Below are 24248 nucleotides of genomic sequence, written 5' to 3' on the forward strand. Positions count from 1 at the left end.
ATGGAAGGATTCGGAACCCCCCACTAGGAGGGAATTTATTGCTAAGACACGTACGGTAATGCATTTAGAGGAAAGCATTTACAGGCGAAGGCATGGTGAAAGCACTTTCGAAAAAATATGGTCCGCCTGGATGGCGGTGATATGATTGCTAAGACTCTCAAGTATACCCGGCATAAGGAGTATTGGGGGAGGGGGGGATGGCTTTGATTGTATTACTACAAGATATGTGAATTGTTACATGTATATTGATATCCACTGTTTATTGTTTAAAATCTTTTGAAACCTAAATAAAAGTAACTGGTTTAAAAAAAAAAAAAAAAAATATATGACCCTTCTCCAACGACTCCTTAATATAGGATCGCATAGCATCATGTTCGGGTACAGATAAGTTGAAAAGCCAACCATTGGGAAATTTACACCCAGGCATCAACTCAATTGCACAGTCATAACTCCTATGAGGCAAAGACGCAGACTTAAGGCCCCGTCTCACTAAGCGATCTCGGTAGCGAGATCGCTGCCGAGTCACAACTTTTGTGACGTAACAGCGATCTCACCAACGAGATCGCTGTGTGTGACAGCGATCAGCGAGCGACCCCCCCTGCCGGTATCGCTGATCGCTGCAAGAAATCTCTGGACATTTCTTTGGTCGCTGGTCTTCCGCTGACCAGCACGCATCGCTGTGTGTGACAGGCGGGAGACCAGCGATCAGGTATAAAAAAAAATAAAAAATATAGTTATTCTCACCTTCCGACGTCCCGTTCAGCCATCCTGCCTCTCTCCACGCTCCGGTCACAGTGATCCTTTGCACAAATGACCGCGAGACTTTCTTATTCCTCGAGACCGTGACATCTCGCGGTCATTCGTGCAAAGGATCACTGGGACCGGAGCGTGGAGAGGGGCAGGATGGCTGAACGGGACGTCAGAAGGTGAGAATAACTATATTTTTTATTTTGATTCTATTTTTTTCAGCGATGCCGGGCGCTCGGCATCGCTGTGATCGCTGGTGAAGCTGTCTGTGTGACAGCTCACCAGCGATCACATAGCGACTTACTAGCGATCCTGACACCTTGATATCGGTGTTGGGATCGCTGGTATGTCGCTTAGTGTGACGGAGCCTTTACTCTCACTAAATACATCAGAGAAATCAGCCAGATAATCAGGAATATCATGAGACTGAGGAGGTGTGGAGAAAACAGGAGCGTCCCTAAGAACACACGGACAACCCCAACTCACCACAGACACAGATTTCCAATCCAAAACTGGGTTATGAGTTTGCAACCAGGGGAAACCCCAGAACAATAGTATCATGCAAATTATGCAGCACCAAAAATTTACAATTTTCTTGGTGGTCTGGGGCAACTCGCATTATCACCTGGGTCCAAAACTGAGGTTTATTCTCCGCCAAAGGAGTGGCATCAATACCCCTCAAAGGAATAGGCGTCTGCAGAGGCATCATGGAAAAACCACAACGTTTAGCAAAGTCGAAATCCATCAGATTCAGAGCTGCACCTGAATCCACAAAAGCCTTAGTGGAAAATGTGGACAAGGAGCAGATCAGAGTAATTGCCAAAAGGAACTTAGGTTGTACACTGCCCACAGCAAATGTGTATGCAAAATGTTTCTCTCGTTTAGGGCAGACAGAAATAGTATGAGAGGCGTCTCCACAGAAAAAACACAGCTTATTACGCCTTCTAAACTCCTGACGTTGCGCCCCAGACAAAACCCCATCACATTGCATAGGTTCAGACATTTGTTCAAAAGGTGGCAGCGCCTCCCGTGTAGTTTTACGTTCACGTAAACGCCGATCAACTTGAATGGCTAATGACAGAGCCATCCAGACCAGAGGGAACAGGAAATCCCACGATCATATCTTTTACGGTCTCTGACAAACCCTTCCGAAAGAGAGCTGCCAATGCACTATCATTCCATGTAGTAAGGATCGGCCACTTTCGGAATTTTTGACAGTACAACTCTGCAGGATCCTGACCCTGGTTTAATGCCAACAGGGTTCTCTCAGCTTGATCAACGGCATTAGGTTCATCATACAACAACCCCAAGGCCTGAAAAAAATGCATCCACATTAGTCAGAATAGGATTTTCAGGTGTCAGAGAAAAAGCCCAAGCTTGGGGATCGCCGCGCAGCAAGGAGATGACAATTTTAACTTGCTACACAGAGCTCCCCGATGAGTTAGGCTTCAAAGCAAGAAATAATTTACAATTATTCTTACAATTCAGAAATTTAGACCGATCCCCAGAAAACACATCAGGAGTAGGAATCTTGGGTTCAGCAGCATGTGACTGAATAAGGTAGGTGGAAATTCCCTGTACTTCAGCAGCAAGCTGCTCCACACGATCAGACAGTTGCTTAATCTCCATGAGGGAAAAAAAAAAAAAATCCTCCTACGGCCCCAGAGAAAAAGAGGAAAAAAAATACATAAAGAAAAAAAAATAAAATTCTGACACTTTTTTTTTCTCCCTTTTCTTTAACAATTCCCTCCTCCTTTGGAGTACCCTAGAATCTGCGGTATGGCTGGTGATTCTGTTATGAATGGGTCACCGAGGAGGAAAAAAATAAACAAAAAGCTAAGTCTCAGAAAACCAGAGAAGTTGGTAACTATGCAGATTGCAGATCCCTGAACTTAACCACACAACTTGCAGCAGTCGTGGAGCGTTCCTACGTTGGTCCTAGATGCCTCATCACAACTGGAGAGCTACATAAGCCTAAAGCAGGAAAAGAGGAAAACTAACTGCCCCAGAGCAGACCCCAAAGGAAAGACAGCCCCCCACATGTATTGACGGTGAAACAAGATGAAATTACAAAGGCAGGAAAATAGGCTGAGCAAACGATGGGGACCAGCTAACTAAACAGGACAGGAAAGGAAAGACACTGTCTGCAAGCTGCCAAAAAAACCTACAAAAATATTGTCCAAACACTTCTGATAGCAAAATTAACCCTGAAGTCACTAGACTTCTACACCTATATCAGCACTCTGAAATATTCTGAGACAAAGCAAAAAGAGGCCAATCCAAAAAAGGACAAAAAGCAGCTTGGCAAATACTGATACATAGGAGTGGAAATTCAGCATAGCCCCAGCAGGGGCAGGCTGACCACACAAGAAACAGAACTGACCAACAAGCGCAAGTGTGAACAATAGCAAAAAACAAACTTAACTTGAGAAGACTGGAAGAGAGCTGAAGTCCAGGACCTGAGAAGCAGACTGAATCACCAGCACTAGGATAGGGCGTCGGCTGTCTTATATCCAGTCTGATACTCCAGAGATCCAATCGTTATCTTCCTCATCAGGTGGCAGATCACTACCACTTAAACCAACCTCACTACCTCCTGTCACCACCAGAGGGAGAACGGGAGGGGAACTCTCAACTGGTGGAGCCGAAAATGAGTTCATAACAAACACCCCAGAGTACTGAAGGAGATAGCAGAAGAAATTTTTGAACCCCTCTCCATAATCTTTGAAAATTCTTGGAGAACAGGAGAAGTCCCAGAAGACTGGAGAAAAGCAAATGTTGTTCCTATCTTCAAAAAGGGGAAGAAGGTGGACCCAGGCAACTATAGGCCGGTGAGTCTGACTTCTATACCAGGAAAGATCTTTGAACAAATTATTAAACATGTATGTCAGTACCTGGATAAGAATGAAGTGATTAAACAGAGTCAGCATGGGTTTGTAACTAATAAGTCATGTCAGACTAACTTAATTTCCTTCTATGACGGAATCACTGATTGGGTGGATCAAGGAAATGCTGTAGATATAGTATATCTTGACTTCAGCAAAGCATTTGACAAAGTCTCTCATACAATCCTTATTGAAAAAATGACTAAGTATGGAATGGACAAGGCAACTGTTAGGTGGATTCATAACTGGCTTAGTGATCGGACCCAAAGAGTGGTCGTAAATGGCTGCACATCCAGTTGGAAGAATGTCTCACGTGGGGTACCACAGGGCTCTGTCCTGGGCCCTGTATTGTTCACCATCTTTATCAACGATTTAGATGAAGGAATTGAGGGTAAACTGATTAAATTTGCTGATGACACAAAGCTAGGAGGGATAACTAATACTAGAGAAGAGAGAGAGAGGATTCAAAAAGATATAAATAAACTGGAGCAGTGGGCAGCAACTAACAGAATGGTTTTTTACAGAGAAAAATGCAAAGTACTACATCTGGGCAATAAAAATGAAAAAAGCATATACAGAATGGGAGGAGTAGGGCTAAGCAACAGCACATGTGAAAAAGACTTGGGTATACCAATAGATCACAGACTGAATATGAGTCAGTGTGATGCAGCAGCAAAAAAGGCAAATGCAATTCTAGGATGTATTAACAGAAGCATACAGTCTAGATCACGTGAAGTCATTATTTCCCTCTACTCCTCTTTGGTCAGACCTCATCTGGAATATTGTGTCCAGTTTTGGGCACCACATTTTAAAAAAGACATCAACAAACTGGAGCAAGTTCAGAAAAGAGCGACCAGAATGGTGACTGGTCTGCAAACCCTGTCTTATGAGGAAAGGTTGCAGGATTTGGGAATGTTTAGTTTGCAAAAGAGAAGACTGAGAGGAGACTTAATAGCTGTCTACAAATATCTCAAGGGCTGTCACATTGTAGAAGGCGCAGAAGACCCTGATGGACCCATCTAGGCTTTCACAAGGTTCATGTTCCTACAGAGCGTTCATCCATCAAGTCGCCATATGGCTTGAGATAGAGCAGAAGGCATTTAAATAAAACATTTTTAATTAGCGCTCATTGCATTATATTGCAATGTTGCGGCCAAAAAAAAACCATAATTCTGGCATTTGATTTTTTCTTCTTGAAAGTCATTTCCGAATAGCCTTAATTTATTTTATACTTTGGACTTTTACTAATGCAGCAATACCAAATATTTGTATTTTTTTCATTGTTTTATTTTTAAATGGGCAGAAAGGGGGCGATTTGAACTTATGCTTTGTTTTTTCCATATTTTTGAAAACTTTTTTTTTTTTTAACTTTTTACTGTATTGAATAGTCCCCTTAGGAGACTTGAAGCTACGATCATCAGATCGCCATGTATAGTGAAAATTATGATCACCAGCTTTCACAGAAGGATTGTAATGACAGGCATGGGGGTCTTCAGCAGACGATCATGACAACCCATCGGCACCTCGTGATCACGTCACAGGCACGCCGATGGGCATGTGAAACGGCTCGCTCCCTGCTGGTGCGTGTTAAATGCTGCTGTCAAAGATTGACAGCGTGATTTAACAGGTTAACAGTTGCAGGCTGCTAAAGGCACATGATGGCTGCATCATCTATAGGCTCAGCGACAATATATGACATATGTACATATCTTGCGAAGGGGTTAAAAAGTTGCAAAGTTTTGCAGACGCTAGCCCCCTTCATAGACTGATTTTATGCAAGTCATTGGTGCAATTTTGCAAAACGTGCAAATTGCTGAGCTGAAAATTCACAATGATAAGAACTGAATGAGTTAAATGAATTCTGCTGAACTTTATCTTTTCTTCGAGGAGATGTCTCAGACATCTCCCTTGTGAACCAAGGTCAAATATTTCCTGCTTACATGGCAAAGCTGTTGTAGAAGTAACTATTTTTCTTTTCTTTATTGCGCATGTCTGTAAATGTCTAAATTCTTTGCTATAAAAGATGGAAGCCTAACTGATAAGCCAGAGGCACGCAGCAGGCATCCCGAGTTGTATTATACAGCTTGTGTCTGTGTTATTCTTCTCGACGGAGCAATTAGAGACATATGGTGTCCTACACCCAAGAACATCGGTCCTTTGGATGAAAGAAGTATCTGAGGGATCCCGACAGTTTCCTGGCGCCCGAACAGGGACCTGATATAGGCACCTCTCCAAGACTACCCGATCTACAGACCACTCCAGTTACTGATGAAATTGTGAACAGCAGACCTAAACACCTGGCCAGGTAAGAGATCAATTTTTCTCTTCTCTGCTCTTCATAATGTATCATTATAACTAAGGTCCGTATAAAGGGGAATCTAGTAGAGGAGGGGGCCGTAAGATCAGGTCCATATAAGAACTCTGAGGAAATCGGGTGTGACACACATATGTAATTTCTGCTCGAATGAGAGGTTACTGTAGGTTCTGTCTGTGCACAGCTATTTTTAGAAAAAGAGCTGATGCAAATCGAAATGGGAGAGGTCTGACATTACGGAATATAAGGCTGGGTGAACAGTTCATGCTGCAAAGCCCCGACGGACAAGTTCTCCACAATAGAAGATTCCGTGTTAGGAATCAGGGAGGTTGTTGAATGGCTACTTTGATTTGAAAGGTTGTGGAAAGTAGAAAAATAAGCTGCACGGTAGGTATTCGTTCAAAGAGTGGTGATATTGCCTAACTGGGTTATGTGACAGCGTCCTTTCGGGGAGGTCACCGCCTAAGCTTAAATCAACACCCTTTACGAATAAACCTTGTGACAGATAAGAGTGTGATCGAATGAGCACAGGACCGTGAAATGAGCCTGTGACAAGATATGACTGAAGAACCCCGATAGATGGATACTTTGTTTACAATCCTGTGTGTTGTGGGAGTGTTTCTGTTCGGATGTTACATAGCATATAAGTACACAAAACACGTAGTACAACGAGGAACAGACACCCCATTTAGCCTGTTAGCACCTTAGGAAGAAGGTAACGAGGTATAGTAGAGCCTAGTCTTGAGCTTACCCAATACACCACCTAAGGAAGGGAGGATTAACAGGAAGGAACAAGAGAAACAGGATAAAGAAATGGGGAACAGTCAGGGAAAGACACCTGAGGAGGGAAATTGGTTATGTGATATAATTGAGGATAGATATGGAAGAAGTGCAGCAAGAGACCTAGAAAAGGTATTAAAAAAATTCAAGGTAGAAGGGAAAGAGGCTTTGAATGAGGATAAATGGAAAGAAATAAAAGACACGAAGTCAGGAAAAATTGCAGATGCGGGATGGGGAGAACAGGTTGAAGCATGTTTAAAATGTTCACAAGTTGCTCAGAGGGAAAAGTGGGCATATAACGAGAAGACAGGGAAATGGATACGTCCAAAGAAGGTCAGAATGACGGATGACCCAGTGGAGAAAATGCATGAGCCTCCACCCTATCCAACCCCTTTGTCAGTGCCACCACCAGTACCTATGGCTCCTGCCACAACTCCCAGTTCACCTCCGCCACCGGCTAAGCTGTACCCAGAGACGCAAATAGCTGTTAAGCCACCTAGTGGCAGTGATGAACCTGGATGGGTCTGCAGTAATTGTGGTCAACAAAACCCCAATTGGAGGGAGAATTGTCTTGCCTGTGGTGCACCCCGATACCATGCGCCCAACCTATTAGCCCCTGTCAGATCACAAAGCAGACCCTTCAGGGAGATTACAGCACAGGGGGATTACGTCACTAGACATATAATTACTAATCATTACCAGCCTTGGACTGCAACTGAATGTATGGCTTTGTTGTCTAACGCCCCTGACCCGATTATCAATCCAGCCCGATTTGCTGCTTACTTAAGACAGGTGTTGATGGTACACAGAGGTACCTGGAATGACGGGGAAGATATGCTCAGATTAAAACTACCTCTGCCACTCCAACACGAGCTCTGGCAGGCTTTGACAATTAGAAAGCCAGCGGAGGATGCAGCAGACAACCCTCGCACACAGGCATCAGCAGGAATATTCCTAGAAGTCCTTGACACGTTCATGGGAGACAAACAGAGACAGCGAGGTTCACAGACAGCTGTTTCACAACAACCTGGACAAACAGTAGCTGATTTTTACCAGACATTAGAGATGGGATTTAGCGATGAGGGACTAGACCTTACCAACCCGGGGGTACAGAGACTGCTTGCTAAGTCCTTCATAGATGGGTTAACGCCAGAAATGAAATTGAAGTTGAAAAATTGTACTCCCGATTGGAGGTCAGCAGACAATGCCCATGGTCTAAAGCAGAGAGCCATGGGAATTGAGATGGACTTAAGGGAAAACAAAAGAGAAAAAGGGAAAGTGTTTCTTACACTAGATTTGGAAGACCCGGTAGGGAGACCAAGGAGAAAGACTTTTACTTGCCATTACTGTAAGAAACCTGGTCACTTTCAAAGAGATTGCCGAAAGAGAAAAGCAGATAGGGAACATCAATCTAGAAAGGAGGACACAACCGACTGACTAAATGCCACTAGAATGACACTCGATTCTAGGGAGCCAGTAATTAAAATTCAGGTGAATGGTAAAAAGGTACCCTTTCTATTAGATACCGGAGCAACCTCTTCGGTGGTCAATGACAAAGTAATAACTCCAGACCTCCTTTCAGAGTATTCGACTTTTGTCTCAGGATTCAGTGGACAATCTAGCCTAATTCCTTTTAGCAAACCTTTACCAGTTAAGATAGGACCTAAAATGTTCCTGAATAAATTTTTGTTTGTCAAAAGAGCACCAATTTGCCTATTGGGAGTAGATGTACTAAAGAAACTGCAGGCAGATATCAAATTTGCTGAAGATGGTACAGTACATCTTACTATCCCAGATGAGGATGAGGATGCTCTTGAGGCTTGCATGATAATTCAAGCTCTCGAGTCACAAAATCCTGATGACACCACATCACAACCATGGGACCCAGCCCTAGACAAATTACCTGATACCTTATGGGCAAAAGGGAATGCGGATATTGGCTTACTTCCCGTATCCCCAGTTGTGGTGGAGGTGCCCGCAGACACAAGGTTGCCACAGCTGCGGCAGTACCCTATCAGTGCCCAACAAGAGGCTGCTATTGAGGCACAAGTCACTGATCTTGTAAACAATGGAGCATTGGTGTCAATTAAATCACAAGCTAATACGAAATTGTTTCCTGTCAAAAAGAAAGGAGGACCAGGTGATGCCCCGAAATATCGCATGGTACATGATCTGAGAGAGATAAATAAGGTCCTTGTTCCTTTGACACCAGTAGTACCTAACCCACACACGCTATTGGCAAAAATCCCTAGTCAATCGAAATGTTTTTCAGTGATTGATTTGTCAAACGCATTTTTCTCAGTGCCCCTCCACAAAAGCTGTTGGCATCTGTTCGCTTTTACATTTAAGGGCAAACAATATGCCTGGACCAGACTACCGCAGGGCATGCAGCATTCACCCACATTGTACACGCAAGCATTGCAGTCTGTGTTGGCCGGCTGGCCACACCTACCTGATATTGTGCTCTTACAATATGTGGATGACCTGTTGCTTTGTGCACCTGATGAGGCTAACTGTAGAATCCATACACTTTCACTACTGATGTTTTTATCAGACAATGGATGTAAGGTCAACAGAGAAAAATTACAGTTTTGCCAACCAAAAGTCATATTCTTAGGACATTGTCTATCACATGGTACCCGACACTTAACCAATGACAGAATCACAATTGTACAACAAATGAAGGAACCGACAACCCATAAGCAGTTGAGAGCATTTTTGGGTTTAGTTTCGTCTTGCCGCCAATGGGTCATACATGCTAGTGAACACATGCAGCCACTGTATGATTGCATCAACACAATACCTTTCCAACTGACTGACATTGCACGAGACTCATTTCAGTATCTGAAGAAGGCCATAGTGTCAGCCCCAGCATTAGGTATACCTAACTATGATATACCCTTTCAACTGATGGCCGCTGAAATAAGAGGGCATGCTACTGGCATTTTGACACAGAAACATGACAAAAAGAATAGACCCCTTGCATACTATTCTGCCAAATTAGACTCTGTAGCACAGGGAACACCATCCTGTGTTAGAGCAGTCTCTGCAATCGCATTGCTACTTGACAAAGTTTCTGATATTGTACTGGATAACCCACTAACTGTCTGTACCACACATGATATATACGGTATCCTGAATCAGGTTTCTTCTAAACATATTTCTATGGCAAGACAACTCAGATTGCAATGTGCCTTGCTTATGCCTCCTAATGTTACGTTTACCAAAACTCAGAATCTGAATCTGGCTACATTGTTGCCAATTGCAGATTCTGAAGGGGGGGATATAGATGAGAACACATTATCGCTTTCTTTTGAGTCCCCACACGAGGTTGAACATGATTGCATAGAACTGATGCAGCAAGAAGTTGTTGGCTTGCCCAATGTCACAGACACACCATTGTCAAATCCAGACTTTGTACTTTTTGTGGATGGCAGCAGATATGCCGATGAAAGTGGAAAATTCCACACAGGATATGCGGTAGTGTCACCACATGAGACTATTGTAGCAAAGGCACTTCCACCCCACATGTCCGCACAAGAGGCTGAGCTGACAGCTCTGAATGAGGCATTAAAACTTTCCAAAGGAAAAACAGCAAATATCTACACTGACTCAAGATATGCCTTTGGGATAGTACATGATTTTGGGGTTTTGTGGCGCACAAGGGGTTTCATGACAGCAGCAGGAACACCCATAAAACATGCCACACTGATCAGAGAAATCCTCGAGAATGTGGCCCAGACACAGGGGGTGGCCGTTATGAGGGTGCCAGCACACACCAGAAAAGACAACATGGAAGCAAAAGGCAACGAAAAAGCAGACCAGGCGGCGAAGCAAGCTGCCTTGGGGACTCCAGAAAAAGTAAACATAGTGCACAAGGATGCATCAGAATTGTTTACAGACTTACAAAAGTTCCAAGAAGACTCCGCTCAGACGGACAAGGAAACTTGGGAAAAGATGGGAGCTGAGAAGACGAACGGAATGTGGAAGAAAGATCAGAAGTACTGCTTGCCTAGGGTTTTGTACCCAAGGATGGCAGAAGTAGTTCATCTTCCAACTCACATGTCCGCCAATGGAATGACACGCCTAGTCACGAAGGTTTGGATTGCTCCTGGGTTTGGGAAGGTGGCGCAGCTACACTGTACCTCCTGTCCCATATGCCTAGCACACAATCCCGGACAGGTAGTGAAAACTCCACGGAAACACAGTCCTAGGCCGTTATATCCCTTCCAGAGACTACAGATCGACTACATTCAACTCCCCCAGAAGTGGACCATATGAATATGTTCTGGTGTGTGTTGACATGTTCTCTGGATGGCCAGCTCGAGCCACTGCAAAGAAACTAGTGATGGAACTAGTACCACGATTCGGTGTCCCTGAAACAATTGAATCAGACAGAGGTACACACTTTACTGCTGAGGTAATGCAAAATGTAATGCAAATGATAGGTGTAGAACAAGCATTTCATACACCCTACCACCCACAGAGTTCAGGGAAGGTAGAAAGAATGAACGGGACACTAAAATTAAAAATACAGAAAACCATGGAGCAGACCCATAGACCATGGCCAGAGTGTCTCCCATTAGCATTATTCTCAGTAAGGTACACACCCACGGGGAAAACTAAACTGTCACCCTTCGAGATATTGTTTGGAAGACCACCAAACACAGGGTTGTACTACCCACAGGTCTTAACACTCAATGTGGATAATTTGACAAGTTATGTAATCCAGTTGAAAAAGCATTTAACTCAAATGCATTCTCTAGCTTTCTCTTCCATTCCAGATCCAGATAGTGTGGAAGGAACTCACTGTCTACAACCTGGTGATTACGTATATGTCAAGAAACACTCCAGAAAGACCCTTGAACCCCGATATCAAGGACCTTACCAAGTACTCCTAACAACGCCTACTTCTGTTAAGTTGGAAGGACGACCAACCTGGATCCACGCATCGCATTGCAAACTAGCCACAGGAATTAACAAAGCATAAGAGTGCATAATGTTTTGGTTTGGTTTTGTTGCATTATCTGTAATAATGGTAGCTGCGTGGGACAGTCTAAATTCTCCAATGTCCTTGAATAATAAGTTTATACAACATCATGAAAAATTACTGAATGATTGGTCAAATGACACTCAGTCTCCTGCAGATTGCTGGATCTGCACACATTCACCAGTATCAGCCACTAGTATTCCGTTCCTTGTTATTCCTGTGCCACCCGAGGAATTATTTGCCTGGACCAGTTGTTCTGATACACTTGCTAATAATGCCACAAATAATGTGAAGTTATGGAACACAACTGTTGGAATACCTATTGTGGGATGGGTAGGATACCCTTGGTGGCAGGGTAACCTTTCAGGAAGTAATACACACCTTCAATATCTGGCATATAAAGGGAGGGCTTGGGTACCCAGGAAAAGGACTCGGTTAACCTACTTGGGGCAAGTTCCAACGTATGGTTTACAAGTTAGTTTTGATGTAACTTCTCATTCTACTGATGCTTTCAAACCAATGTTGCTGGAAAGAAAGCTACATAATATGTCATGGGAGTACTCCAATTTATTTCCCCAGGGCACTAATGAAACTTGTATTAATATTCCTGGTAATATGCCTTGTAACGAGTCCTCGGAATATAAGAAGGGAACCTCCCCTTGTGGAAACCCTGATGCAGGTTATTGTAGTCCTTTAGGACAATTTTCACCTTGGTGCATGCTCCAGAATGTATCTGCGTTCATAGATTTAGTTCATAGACTGGTACTACAACATTCAGCCCTATGGGACCTACCTAGTGACATGTACTGGGTATGTGGAGACAATGCATATAAATGGTTGCCAGTAGGGGTAAAAGGTGCTTGTACTCTGGGTCGTTTGACTCCAGCTACCTTTGTTATTCCGAATGACCAGTTGAATACTCAGAGCATACCTAAACACACGTTGTACAAAAGAGCTGCTGACAATACACCTCGCCTCTCTGGGAGACCACATATAGTGCAGATGAGTGTGGCTAATAAAATTGTCAGTTCTATTTTTATTTATCCTATGATTACTCAAATGTGGGATAAATTAGTCAGGGCTACAGATTACTTAGACGACCAAATATGGGATATATTGGATATATTGAACACCACTGTTGCTGTCCAAAGTCAGCTTATCATAGTCACCAATCAGCATACCATAGTACTAGATTATTTAACTGCAGCGCAAGGAGGTATGTGTCAAGTCATCGGACCCGCTTGCTGTCATTATATAGATCCCAACAGTAGTTTAAAGTTAAGATCAAAAATAGAGGATGTTCAAAGACTTAGAGATCAGTACGATAAAGACAATATAGTACTAAGGACAGTTGGTGGTCAGACACCTTTTCTTTTCTTAATCCAGCTAATTGGTTTAAGGGTATTGGAGGCTGGATAGCTGGGATTATACTAAGTTTATTACGTATTGCTGTTTGTCTCCTTGTAATATATGTGCTACTGAAACTTGTTTTTTGGTGTATCTCTATATGCAAGAAAAGATGCAGAAATAGATAAGGAAGTTTGACTGTAAACAACAAGAATTGAACTATTATTCCTTTAAATCCTAGGTTGACATCTCATTTCTGGCATGAAGGAGCGTACTCTTGCAATGATGGACGTGGCTTCAATATCTGGGGGATGGAGAAGGTAGAAGACCTGTCTCCCTCGGGCAACCCGTCGGCCTGGGATAGTACCTGGTGAACGAGCCACTATCCGCTGTTGTTGCAGGATCCAGTGTTCCAGATTGTGGAAAATGAAGATGTCAAAGGGGGGAATGATAAGAACTGAATGAGTTAAATGAATTCTGCTGAACTTTATCTTTTCTTCGAGGAGATGTCTCAGACATCTCCCTTGTGAACCAAGGTCAAATATTTCCTGCTTACATGGCAAAGCTGTTGTAGAAGTAACTATTTTTCTTTTCTTTATTGCGCATGTCTGTAAATGTCTAAATTCTTTGCTATAAAAGATGGAAGCCTAACTGATAAGCGAGAGGCGCACAGCAGGCATCTCGAGTTGTATTATACAGCTTGTGTCTGTGTTATTCTTCTCGACGGAGCAATCAATTAGAGACATATGGTGTCCTACACCCAAGAACATCGGTCCTTTGGATGAAAGAAGTATCTGAGGGATCCCGACAACAAAATGGTATACTTTTTTTATTCTGATCCAGCACAAATACATGAAATACCTGCGCCATTTTGAAGAATTTTGCTAAAAAAAAAAAAGTGACAAAAGTGATTTGCTTCCCCTGGGACCCCAACCAAGAAGGAATTGGATATGGCTGTGGGACCAGCAGCACCAGGTGGAACTAGTACTGTCAGGACATTTGTGAGGCAGCGACAGTTCTGGGTTCTACACAGGGGCAGCTGCTGTGTCACTACAAGTCGCAGCACACCTCACAGAGAGCACAGATCCGTCCCTCACATGTGGCGCCAGGCAGGGCGCCGCCCCGTCCCTCACATGTGGCGCCAGGCAGGGCGCCGCCCCGTCCCTCACATGTGGCGCCAGGCAGGGCGCCGCCCCGTCCCTCACATGTGGCGCCAGGCAGGGCGCCGCCCCGTCCCTCACATGTGGCGCCAGGCAGGGCGCCGCCCCGTCCCTCACATGTGGCGCCAGGCAGGGCGCCGCCCCGTCCCTCACATGTGGCGCCAGGCAGGGCGCCGCCCCGTCCCTCACATGTGGCGCCAGGCAGGGCGCCGCCCCGTCCCTCACAGGTGGCCCAGGCAGGGCGCCGCCCCGTCCCTCACAGGTGGCCCAGGCAGGGCGCCGCCCCGTCCCTCACAGGTGGCCCAGGCAGAGCGCGGCCCCGTCCCTCACAGGTGGCCCAGGCAGGGCGCGGCCCCGTCCCTCACAGGTGGCGCCAGGCAGAGCGCGGCCCCGTCCCTCACAGGTGGCGCCAGGCAGAGCGCGGCCCCGTCCCTCACAGGTGGCGCCAGGCAGAGCGCGGCCCCGTCCCTCACAGGTGGCGCCAGGCAGAGCGCGGCCCCGTCCCTCACAGGTGGCCCAGGCAGGGCGCGGCCCCGTCCCTCACAGGTGGCCCAGGCAGGCCGCGGCCCCGTCCCTCACATGTGGGGAAGGCAGAGCGCGGCCCCGTCCCTCACAGGTGGCGCCAGGCAGAGCGCCGCCCCGTCCCTCACAGGTGGCGCCAGGCAGAGCGCGGCCCCGTCCCTCACAGGTGGCGCCAGGCAGAGCGCCGCCCCGTCCCTCACAGGTGGCGCCAGGCAGGGCGCCGCCCCGTCCCTCACAGGTGGCCCAGGCAGGGCGCCGCCCCGTCCCTCACAGGTGGCCCAGGCAGAGCGCGGCCCCGTCCCTCACAGGTGGCCCAGGCAGGGCGCGGCCCCGTCCCTCACAGGTGGTCCAGGCAGGGCGCGGCCCCGTCCCTCACAGGTGGCGCCAGGCAGAGCGCCGCCCCGTCCCTCACAGGTGGCGCCAGGCAGAGCGCCGCCCCGTCCCTCACAGGTGGCCCAGGCAGGGCGCCGCCCCGTCCCTCACAGGTGGCACAGGCAGGGCGCCGCCCCGTCCCTCACAGGTGGCACAGGCAGGGCGCCGCCCCGTCCCTCACAGGTGGCCCAGGCAGAGCGCGGCCCCGTCCCTCACAGGTGGCCCAGGCAGAGCGCGGCCCCGTCCCTCACAGGTGGTCCAGGCAGGGCGCGGCCCCGTCCCTCACATGTGGGGAAGGCAGAGCGCGGCCCCGTCCCTCACATGTGGCTCTTGCTCGGCGCTGGCAGCGGCTTCTCGCCGCCGCCACCTCTTCCTTGTACTCACCGCGTCCCACACCGGTGCAGCTACCCCGAGATTGGCGCCAAAGTGCTGTGTTATCCGCAGCTCCCGGCCGCAGAACTTGTAGCGGCTCTCCTCTGTGTAAGTGTCCGAGAAGAGCGAGCAGACATCCCGCGGCAGCTCGTCAGCCAGGCCGCTCTCCTCCTCCATGGCTGCAGACAGTGGCTTCCTGGTCGTGCCCGCTCTACTGTGCGCCATAGGCCGAGCCTGTAATGTCGCAGGTGAGAGGTGGAGGAGCTGCGAGCAAAGCTTCTCCCGGCACAGCCACACTACAGGGAGACTGCGATAGCACAGATTTGGCAGGTTTTATGTAGAATATATTAACCCCTTATTGAGAGAAAGTTTTTGTCAATGAAGGGTTTTACAGGCAAAACTATGATGAGCTGTACAGTCGGCAAGGCAACCGGTCACTGCCTGACAATGTTTTGGACAGATGTGTGACGCTCGTCAGGTGACGGGGCTGCGCATGCGTTTTACGAATAAACGTGTAGACACTGGTTTAACACCTAGAGAATGAATGTGCATAAAAACGCACGATGTGCTGTGCACAAAGACGCAAATGTAAAACTACCCTAAACAACTCCGACCAGGATGACTGCACAATCTACTGCGCTCACTGATTGGCTGCAGCACTGACACTGATAGCACTGCAGGCAATCACAGACACCCCACCCCCCCCCGCGAAATGGTGGAGATTCAGGATGGACTTTATAAAACCGTTAGACCCCCCGTAGGCTGCTCATACACAGCAGGAATGGCCTAGACCAGTGGTCCCCAACCTTTCTAGCTTTGAGAGCCACATCTTGCTCTGAGAGGGTCGCGAGCCATGTTCAACTTTGAGAGATGGTTACGAGCCTGTCTGGCTCTCACACTCCCTCACATTAGTGGCAACCAAAGCCTATATTATGGGTATAATGACAGGCAAAGATTCTCCACGGAAACAGTATACCAAGATCCAATGGTTGCCACAATCCTCCCTTCAGTATTCTCCCATCAAGCGCTCCCACCACACTGTCGTATCCAGCTTCAAGCAATTCCTCTGACCGATAGTATCATTCTGTCTCCAGCACACCATCCTTAAATTATCTCTAAACCCCTAAGACCAGTATATGTGCATCCAGATCTGCTCTTCTGTGCCAGACTACTCACAAAATTCACCATTTTGAGATGTGCTCTTCATAGCGCTTTGCTAGACCTGGAGCTAATGCACCAAGCTAGCAGACAGCCGCGAGCCACAATTCATGAGATCGCGAGCCACACGTGGCTCCTGAGCTACATGTTGAGGATCCCTGGCCTAGACTGTGCACACACTCTCTGAAAGGCGATATAAGAATTGGGAGTGTTGGATGTCATCATTTCTGATCCTTTGTTCCTCAGTAAATAACAAGCCAGAAGCGTTAAACCTCAGCCCATATTTAATAGAACAGAATCATTTGTCCATGTTTTCTTATCTGTAGTAATAGCTGTCAGCCAACAGTTGTCTCAGGTGTATCGTGACTATTACATAGCTGACTACTGCCCTCCCTACTCATTAGATGGCCGTTGATTGAATGATGGCTCAACTGATCTTCCGGACAGCAGCTATCTCACCCGTCTCTCCCACTTTGCTGAGTACTCCTGTGTCCTCAATGAGAGAGCCACCGCCGAACATATTTGGTAGCATTATATCAGCAGTAAGCCAAAAGGATTGTTAATCGTTATCTCCCTTAACATCAGTCGGGGACCCCCAAACGTGTTAGGCTATTCACTAAACCTGTCAATATTGGTGGGTTCGGTCGACGATGGTCTAATGTCTATTGGGGTGTAAAAGGGTATTCCCATGAACAAGGTTAATTTTAATCAATAGATCTTGGAATAATAATTTCCACAATTGGATGTGTTTAAAATGTTCCTGTGCTGAGATAATCTTATAAATGTGTCCCTGCTGTGTACTGTGTAATGGCTGTGTCTGACAGTACGGGGACATGGTCTGAACATGCCACATCTCCTAGGCAGGGAAGGGAGCAAAAGAGTATACAGACATTACAGCACGGGATCACAGCTGATTTTGTCTGTGAGGCAAAACATTTCCCTGCCTGTTTTTTTAGCAATGTTATAACTCAAAGAAAGAATCAGCTGTGATCCCATGTTATCCTGTCTGTATAATCTTTTGCTTCCTCCCCTGCCCAGGTGCTATATTATGATCAGACCATGTTCCTGCATGGTCAGACAGCCATTACACAGTACACAGCAGGGGCACATTTATATCAAATTATCTCAGCACAATAATCAGTTTCGCTAAAATAATCTGATGTTAGGTCACCCTAAGGCCTCTTTCACACATCAGGTTTTCGCCGTCAGGCGCGATCCGGCGCTTTTGACAGAAACCGGATCCGGCGAAATGCAATGCCGGATCCGGTTTCCACCCCATTGACTTGCATTTGCGCCGGATCGCGCCGGATGGCCATGCGTTTCATCCGGTTTTCGCCGGATCCGGCAATGTGTCGCGATCCGGCGTCTGGAAAAAACGTCTACTGTAACGTTTTTTGTCTCCGGCGAAAAAGCCGGACACGCCGTATCCGGCGCGTCCGGCTTTTTCACACAATGAAAGCCTATGAGCGCCGCAATGCGCCGGATCCGGCGAAAGCCGGATCCGGTGGCCGGATCCGGTTTTTTTGGTCTGAGCATGCTCAGTAGCTCTGCCCACAAGACATATATAAAAGCAAGACAGTGGGACCCACAGCCACACCCAACATGCCACCCAAGCCAAGAACCAGGAGAAGGCAGCAGACATCTGCAGCACCATCAGCACCACCACCACCCCAAATGGAGCAGCAAATGGAACATGCTGAGGAGGGGAGTCCAGAAGCAGATGAGAGACGGTAATTATCAAATCCCCCATTCCTCCAAACTAGGGCCATGGAATATCAAGATATTCATTGGCCCTTTGTTTCTCTTTATTCAACAGCCGCCAAAGAGATGCAGCAGCAGCAGCAGAAATGGCATCACTGGCAGCAGCAACAGCAGCAGCAATACCCACAGCCATGGAGTCTGGCCATCAACAGGACAGCACATCATCTTCTGGGAGCCCTCCCTCGCATCGTCAGCGTTTGACGGTAAGTTTTTATTTCCAAAATCCATCATCTCTGTAATATATGTCTATTCATTGACTTTTATTTCAAAACAGGAATCACAAGATGAAGAGGAGCTCCCAGAAGAAGAAGGAAGGGGTGGACAGACACCTGGAGTGGGCTCACAATTGGTAAGTTTTTTGCATCAAACGCAGAAACACAACATCACACTACACACAACACATAGAAAACAATGTTCTGCAGACCACACACAGCAAACAAATGCCTACATCCAAAGACATAACATTTTTTGTTTTCTTCTCTAGTCTTCCCAATCTGGTGCTCGGCCAAGAGGTCCTCGCAGTGCCTCCCAGGGTCGTCGGCGACAGCAACGCGGCGGTCACCAGCGTGTAAGTATAAATATTTTTGCTTTGTTTTTTTGCACTTTTTATTTCATTTCTTTTGTGGAGGCTAATTATGTTATTTTTGTCTTTTTCTTTAACAGCCTTCACAGCGTGCTCCCGACTCTGACGGTGAGGATGGAGGGATTGATGTGGACCGCCTCATCGATCTCGTCAGAGAAAGGGAGCCGCTCTGGAATATGGCTGACCGCCGCCACGCTGACCTGATCGTTACCCGATGACTCTGGGAGGAAATCTGTTCTCTCCTTGTGGGCCGCTGGGAGGACCTCGAAGCTCGGGCCCAGATTAAAGAGCGTAAGTATATACAGTACCGGTTGCTTGATGTAAACCAGTGTTTCCCGAACTCCAGTCCTCGTGGTCCCCATGGATCATGTGTTCAAGATTTCTATTTACTATGGAAATCCTGAAAACATGACCCCTGGGGACCATGAGGACTGGAGTTTGTGAAACACTGATGTTGTATACTAACCACTCCTTTCTCGTTTCCGGGAACAGAATTGTGAATCGGTGGCGGTCTGTTAGGGATCGTTTCAAGAAGGAGTTCAATAAAGAGATGCGGGCCCCGTGTGGATCTGGAGGACGCAGGAGCAAGTACAAGTACGCACAAGCCCTGTCGTTCCTCCGGGAAACAATGCTCACCAGAAGGTAAATATTACACACCACATGTGAAAAAAATGTTAGATGTAACTTTTTTTTTTCAGCCAGGGCCATACCAGGTCAGTATTTTAATTGTTTTTTTTTCTCTTTATTACACAGCACGGTGAGCAGCACTCGGGAGCCTGCACGATTGGACCCTTCTGAGGCGATCCCTGAGGAGACCGGCACCGAGGGACACTTCGACCGCCCCGGTACATCTGCACCTTCCCAGCCTTCCCACACATTCGACCCATCTGTCCCATCCACCAGCACAGGAGCATCGTGGCCGCCTACATTACATGAAGCTGCTGGTGAGGAGATCGCTTTCCCTTTACCCCACCCTTCTGCCCCTGCCACCTCTAGTACACCTGCGGGTACTGGGCGGCAGCGGCAGAGGGGTCAGGAAAAGAGTTATGCGCAAGAGTTCTTGCATCTGAATGCATCTTTCCAGAACTGTCTCAAAGTCTTGTCAGAGCAAATCTCCGCAGGCTTTCAGCAGATCAACTCCAGCATTCTGGAGGTGAAGACACTTCTGCAAACCATGCATTCAGAAGCAAGATCTTCGCCAAACCACACCTTTTTCAGGTCTGTTGTGGAGCGCATGGCAACACTATCTCCTACCCAGCAGATGCATGTAATGCATTCGTGCCACGGTGCTCTACAGCAGGTTACCTCCCAACCTCCACCTCCCACCACTGTAGTTCCTCCACCTGCACCCCCTCCAGCCACTTTCCATCCTCCCCCTCCTATTACATCTGCACCCCCTCCAGCCACTTTCCATCCTCCCCCTCCTATTACATCTGCACCCCCTCCAGCCACTTTCCATCCTCCCCCTCCTATTACATACCAGCAACCTCACCAGTACCAGCAACCTCCCCAGTACCAGACATCTCCCCACTTCCAGCAACCTGCCCTGTACCAAACTCCTTCCCCGTACCAAACTCCTTCCCCGTACCAAACTCCTTCCCCGTACCAAACTCCTTCCCCATACAACTTTCCATCAACATCATCTGCTCCTACAGTCCCTGCCCAACCCTCCACTCCACCGCCCACCACCTCTTCTGCCTCCCACATGTCCACCCATTCTGTAGCTTTTTCCACACCTTCACCTCTAACTGTTCCTTCCCCACCACGATCCCAGTCCTCTCTCCACACACCCAGTGTCGAAGTGTCCCGCAGCCCCTCCAGCAGTATTTCCACCCCACAGTACACAGATTTGTAATGTGTGTTTTTTGTAATAAAAATGCCCATTGGGTTTAAAACCTTTATTAAAAAAGTTTTTTGCACTTTAAAAACATTTTACAAAAAAAAAAAAAATTTAAATAAAAGTTAAATTATCGTTTCACAATGGTTGTCTGTCATTTCTTTCTGCGGCGAACTATGTTTTAAAAAAAGGTTAAATACAGGGTATTTCAAAGGTAAAAAGGTATTCAAAACCAGGTATATAACTGTGGGTAAATTTTAGCTTTTTGCCACAGTTGTGTTCCTGGTTGTGTTTGAAGCAAAGTATTTCACCTAAAAAGTTGTGTTTATTGTTGGTGATTTCCTACCAATGTACACAACTTTTGTTAAAAGGTGAAATACTTTGCATAAAACACAACCAGGTACACACCTGTGGCCTAAAGGTAAAAATAGTAAGACCATGACAAGATAGCCAACTTTGGTTGGCAAAGGTATATACTGTTGGTCCAGAAGGTACACAAGTTTAGGGCACAAATCTTTCACACTCTGTCATCCCAGTGTACTCTGCCTTGAGGTGACATAAAGTATAGTGGAAAACTGTCCCTGAAACCGTCACAGAACTTCTAGTGGTAATATTTCCAATGACAACATCCATCTTCGCCAGTAACTTGCTCTTCTCTCCAACCTGCACTTTCTTCTCTACAACCTGTCAAAGAAGGGCTGTAGGAACATGCTATATCTAGTTTTCCAGTAGCCAATCCCGTTCGGAAGGCCACAAGGGTCAATTTTAAAAACCGGATCCGGCGTAATCCGTCGAAAAACGGATAGAAAAACGGATAGAAAAACGGATGAACCGGATGAGACGGATCCGGTTTTGTCTGTCAAGAACAAGACGGATCCGGCAGAAAACCGGATCCGGCACTTTAGGTTTTACAAAACATTTGCCGGATCCGGCATTCCGGCACGACGCCGGATCGCGCCTGACGCCGAAAACCTGATGTGTGAAAGTAGCCTTAGTGTCTCTGCACATATTTTCATTTTTGCATATTCCAGTCTTGAGATAGCCATAATTATGTGAACTGCTTCTGTCTCAAGAATGGGGGTCCATTGACCACCATCCAAATGTCACACATGCAGTCCATTCCATTTATCTTCCATATCTGAAAGAAGCCAAGCAAAGTGGTACAAACTTCACCATGTATCCACAAATAAAAGACCTACCTTGAAAATAAGCCCTGGCATAATTTTACAGGATTTTTGGAATATGCTTAAAATATAAGCACTACTCATAAAAAATAAGCTCTAGTTACAGTCATCGTTGGCATTAGGGTGGCAAGCTGAACAATTGTCCAGTGCCCCTGCTCGGGACCCCCAGTGTCTATTCTGATGTTAAGACTGCTTAAATCGAACCTGTCAGCAGTTTTGGCCGATATAAGATATGGCCACTGCCTTTCAGGGCTTATCTACAGCATTCTATAATGCTGTATATAAGCCCCCGATCTGACCTGCAAGATAAGAAAAATAAGTTTTATTATATTCACCCAGGGGGGCAGCCCGGTCCGATGGGTGTCGCAGGTCTGGGTCTGGCGCCTTCCATCTTCTTGCGATGCTGCCCTCCTGCTTGCTTCACAGGCTCCCCGGCATCGTGCTCCTGAGCAAGCGTACTTCTCTGCCCTGCGCAGGGTAGAGGAAAGTACTGCAGTGCACAGGCACTGGGCCTCTCTGACCTTTACCAGCACCTGCGCACTGCAGTACTTTTTCTCTGCCCTTAACAGAGCAGATAAGTACGCCTGCGCAGAAGCGCGATGCTCTTGGAGCCATGAAACAAGCAGGAGGCCGGCATCACAAGAAGATGGGAGGCGCCGAACCCAAACCTGCGACACCCATCGAACTGCTTCCAGGTCGGATCGAGGGCTTATCTACAGCATTATAAAATGCTGTAGATAAGCCCTGAAAGGCTTATCTTCTATCGGCCAAAACTGCTGACAGGTTCGCTTTAACCCCTTTCCGACATTGGGCGTAATAGTACACCGATGTCGGACTCCCTCCCTTTGATGTGAGCTCACATCTTTTCCGCCACATGTCAGTTGTTCTGAACAGCTGTATTTAAGAAGAAGAAAGACCAAACAAAAAAATGGCGTGCACACCTGATGCAGTATAGTTTTAATTTAATACACATATGACTTTATTAGGAACCTAGGAAATACAAAAAAGGAATATTAAAAACATGCTATAACGACTCCTGGAATGGACCCTCTGGACCGTGATACCAACCCACCCAGGGTGAGCTGACCTAGTGAGGACCACCCCCTATACAGGGAGCATCAGGGGCAGACCCAGGGGGATAAAGTACCACGACTGCTGGAACCAGGTGGCTGGCTCGAAGGAGGTGCGGGAGACTGTGTCTAGCAGGGTGAAGACGGGGGCACGCTGGGTAAAGGAGTGCATAAAGTGTGTACACAGGGGCACGCTGGGTACAGGAGTGCATAGATCGTGTACACGGGGGCACGCAGGGTACAGGATAGTGCAGAGCGTGTACTGGGAAGCACGCCTGGATACGAGACAGTGCAGAGCGCGTGCTGGGAAGCACGCCTGGATACGAGACAGTGCAGAGCGCGTGCTGGGAAGCACGCCTGGGTACGAGACGGTGTAGAGCGCATGCTGGGAAGCACGCCTGAGTACGAGACAGTGCAGAGCGCGTGCTGAGAAGCATGCCTGGGTACGAGAGTGCAGAGCGCGTGCTGAGAAGCATGCCTGGGTACGAGACTGCAGAGCGCGTGCTGAGAAGCATGCCTGGGTACGAGACTGCAGAGCGCGTGCTGAGAAGCATGCCTGGGTACGAGACAGTGCAGAGCGCGTGCTGAGAAGCATGCCTGGGTACGAGACAGTGCAGAGCGCGTGCTGAGAAGCATGCCTGGGTACGAGACAGTGCAGAGCGCGTGCTGGGAAGCACGCCTGGGTACAAGACAGTGGAGAGCACGTACTAGGAAGCACACCAGAGTACAAGGTAGTGAATCTGAATACAGAGAGCGACTATGCAGGCACCAAGCTGGCCTAGCAAGGAATCGAAGCGATAATAAGGCGCAGCCTACAGGAAGAGGCTGCCTGATATAGGGAATGCACTCCGGGACTTCCGGGTCAGGTACTCTAGCACCATAGAGCTGTCAGAGTTAGCGTGGCCGCAGTCAGAACTGCGGGACGTGTGCAAGTGTGCCCGACGGGACCCGGAGTTAGGCTCTCAACCGCAGAGTCAAGAATGCGAGGCACGTATGCGCACCCGACGGGACCCCAGCGCCGGCCGCAAGACCGTAAGTGAGGATGTCGGGCGGCGCGCTCCAACTCAAGAGGTGTGTCGGGATGCCGCAGACCGGGAACTATGAGGAGGCACGGGGGAGAACGGTGTGACACATGCATACAACATGGTGGTTATAACACCCCCTTA

The 24248-nt window shown here is 47.4% G+C and overlaps 1 protein-coding gene across 1 annotated transcript in view; it reads right to left on the reverse strand.

The window, feature by feature from the left end:
• Nucleotides 1–15878, reverse strand: part of EEF1AKMT3 (EEF1A lysine methyltransferase 3) — a 73742-nt gene extending 57864 nt beyond the window's left edge. Inside the window, exon 1 of the mRNA XM_073576759.1 lies at nt 15502–15878. Within this exon, the coding sequence (XP_073432860.1) occupies nt 15502–15714 (213 nt within the window). The 5' untranslated portion in view covers nt 15715–15878. The remainder of the gene's footprint in view (nt 1–15501) is intronic.
• Nucleotides 15879–24248: the final 8370 nt, after the last annotated feature.

This window comes from Dendrobates tinctorius, unplaced genomic scaffold, assembly GCF_039654945.1.
Source record: "Dendrobates tinctorius isolate UK_male_01 unplaced genomic scaffold, ASM3965494v1 ptg000051l, whole genome shotgun sequence".
Lineage (NCBI taxonomy): Eukaryota > Metazoa > Chordata > Amphibia > Anura > Dendrobatidae > Dendrobates > Dendrobates tinctorius.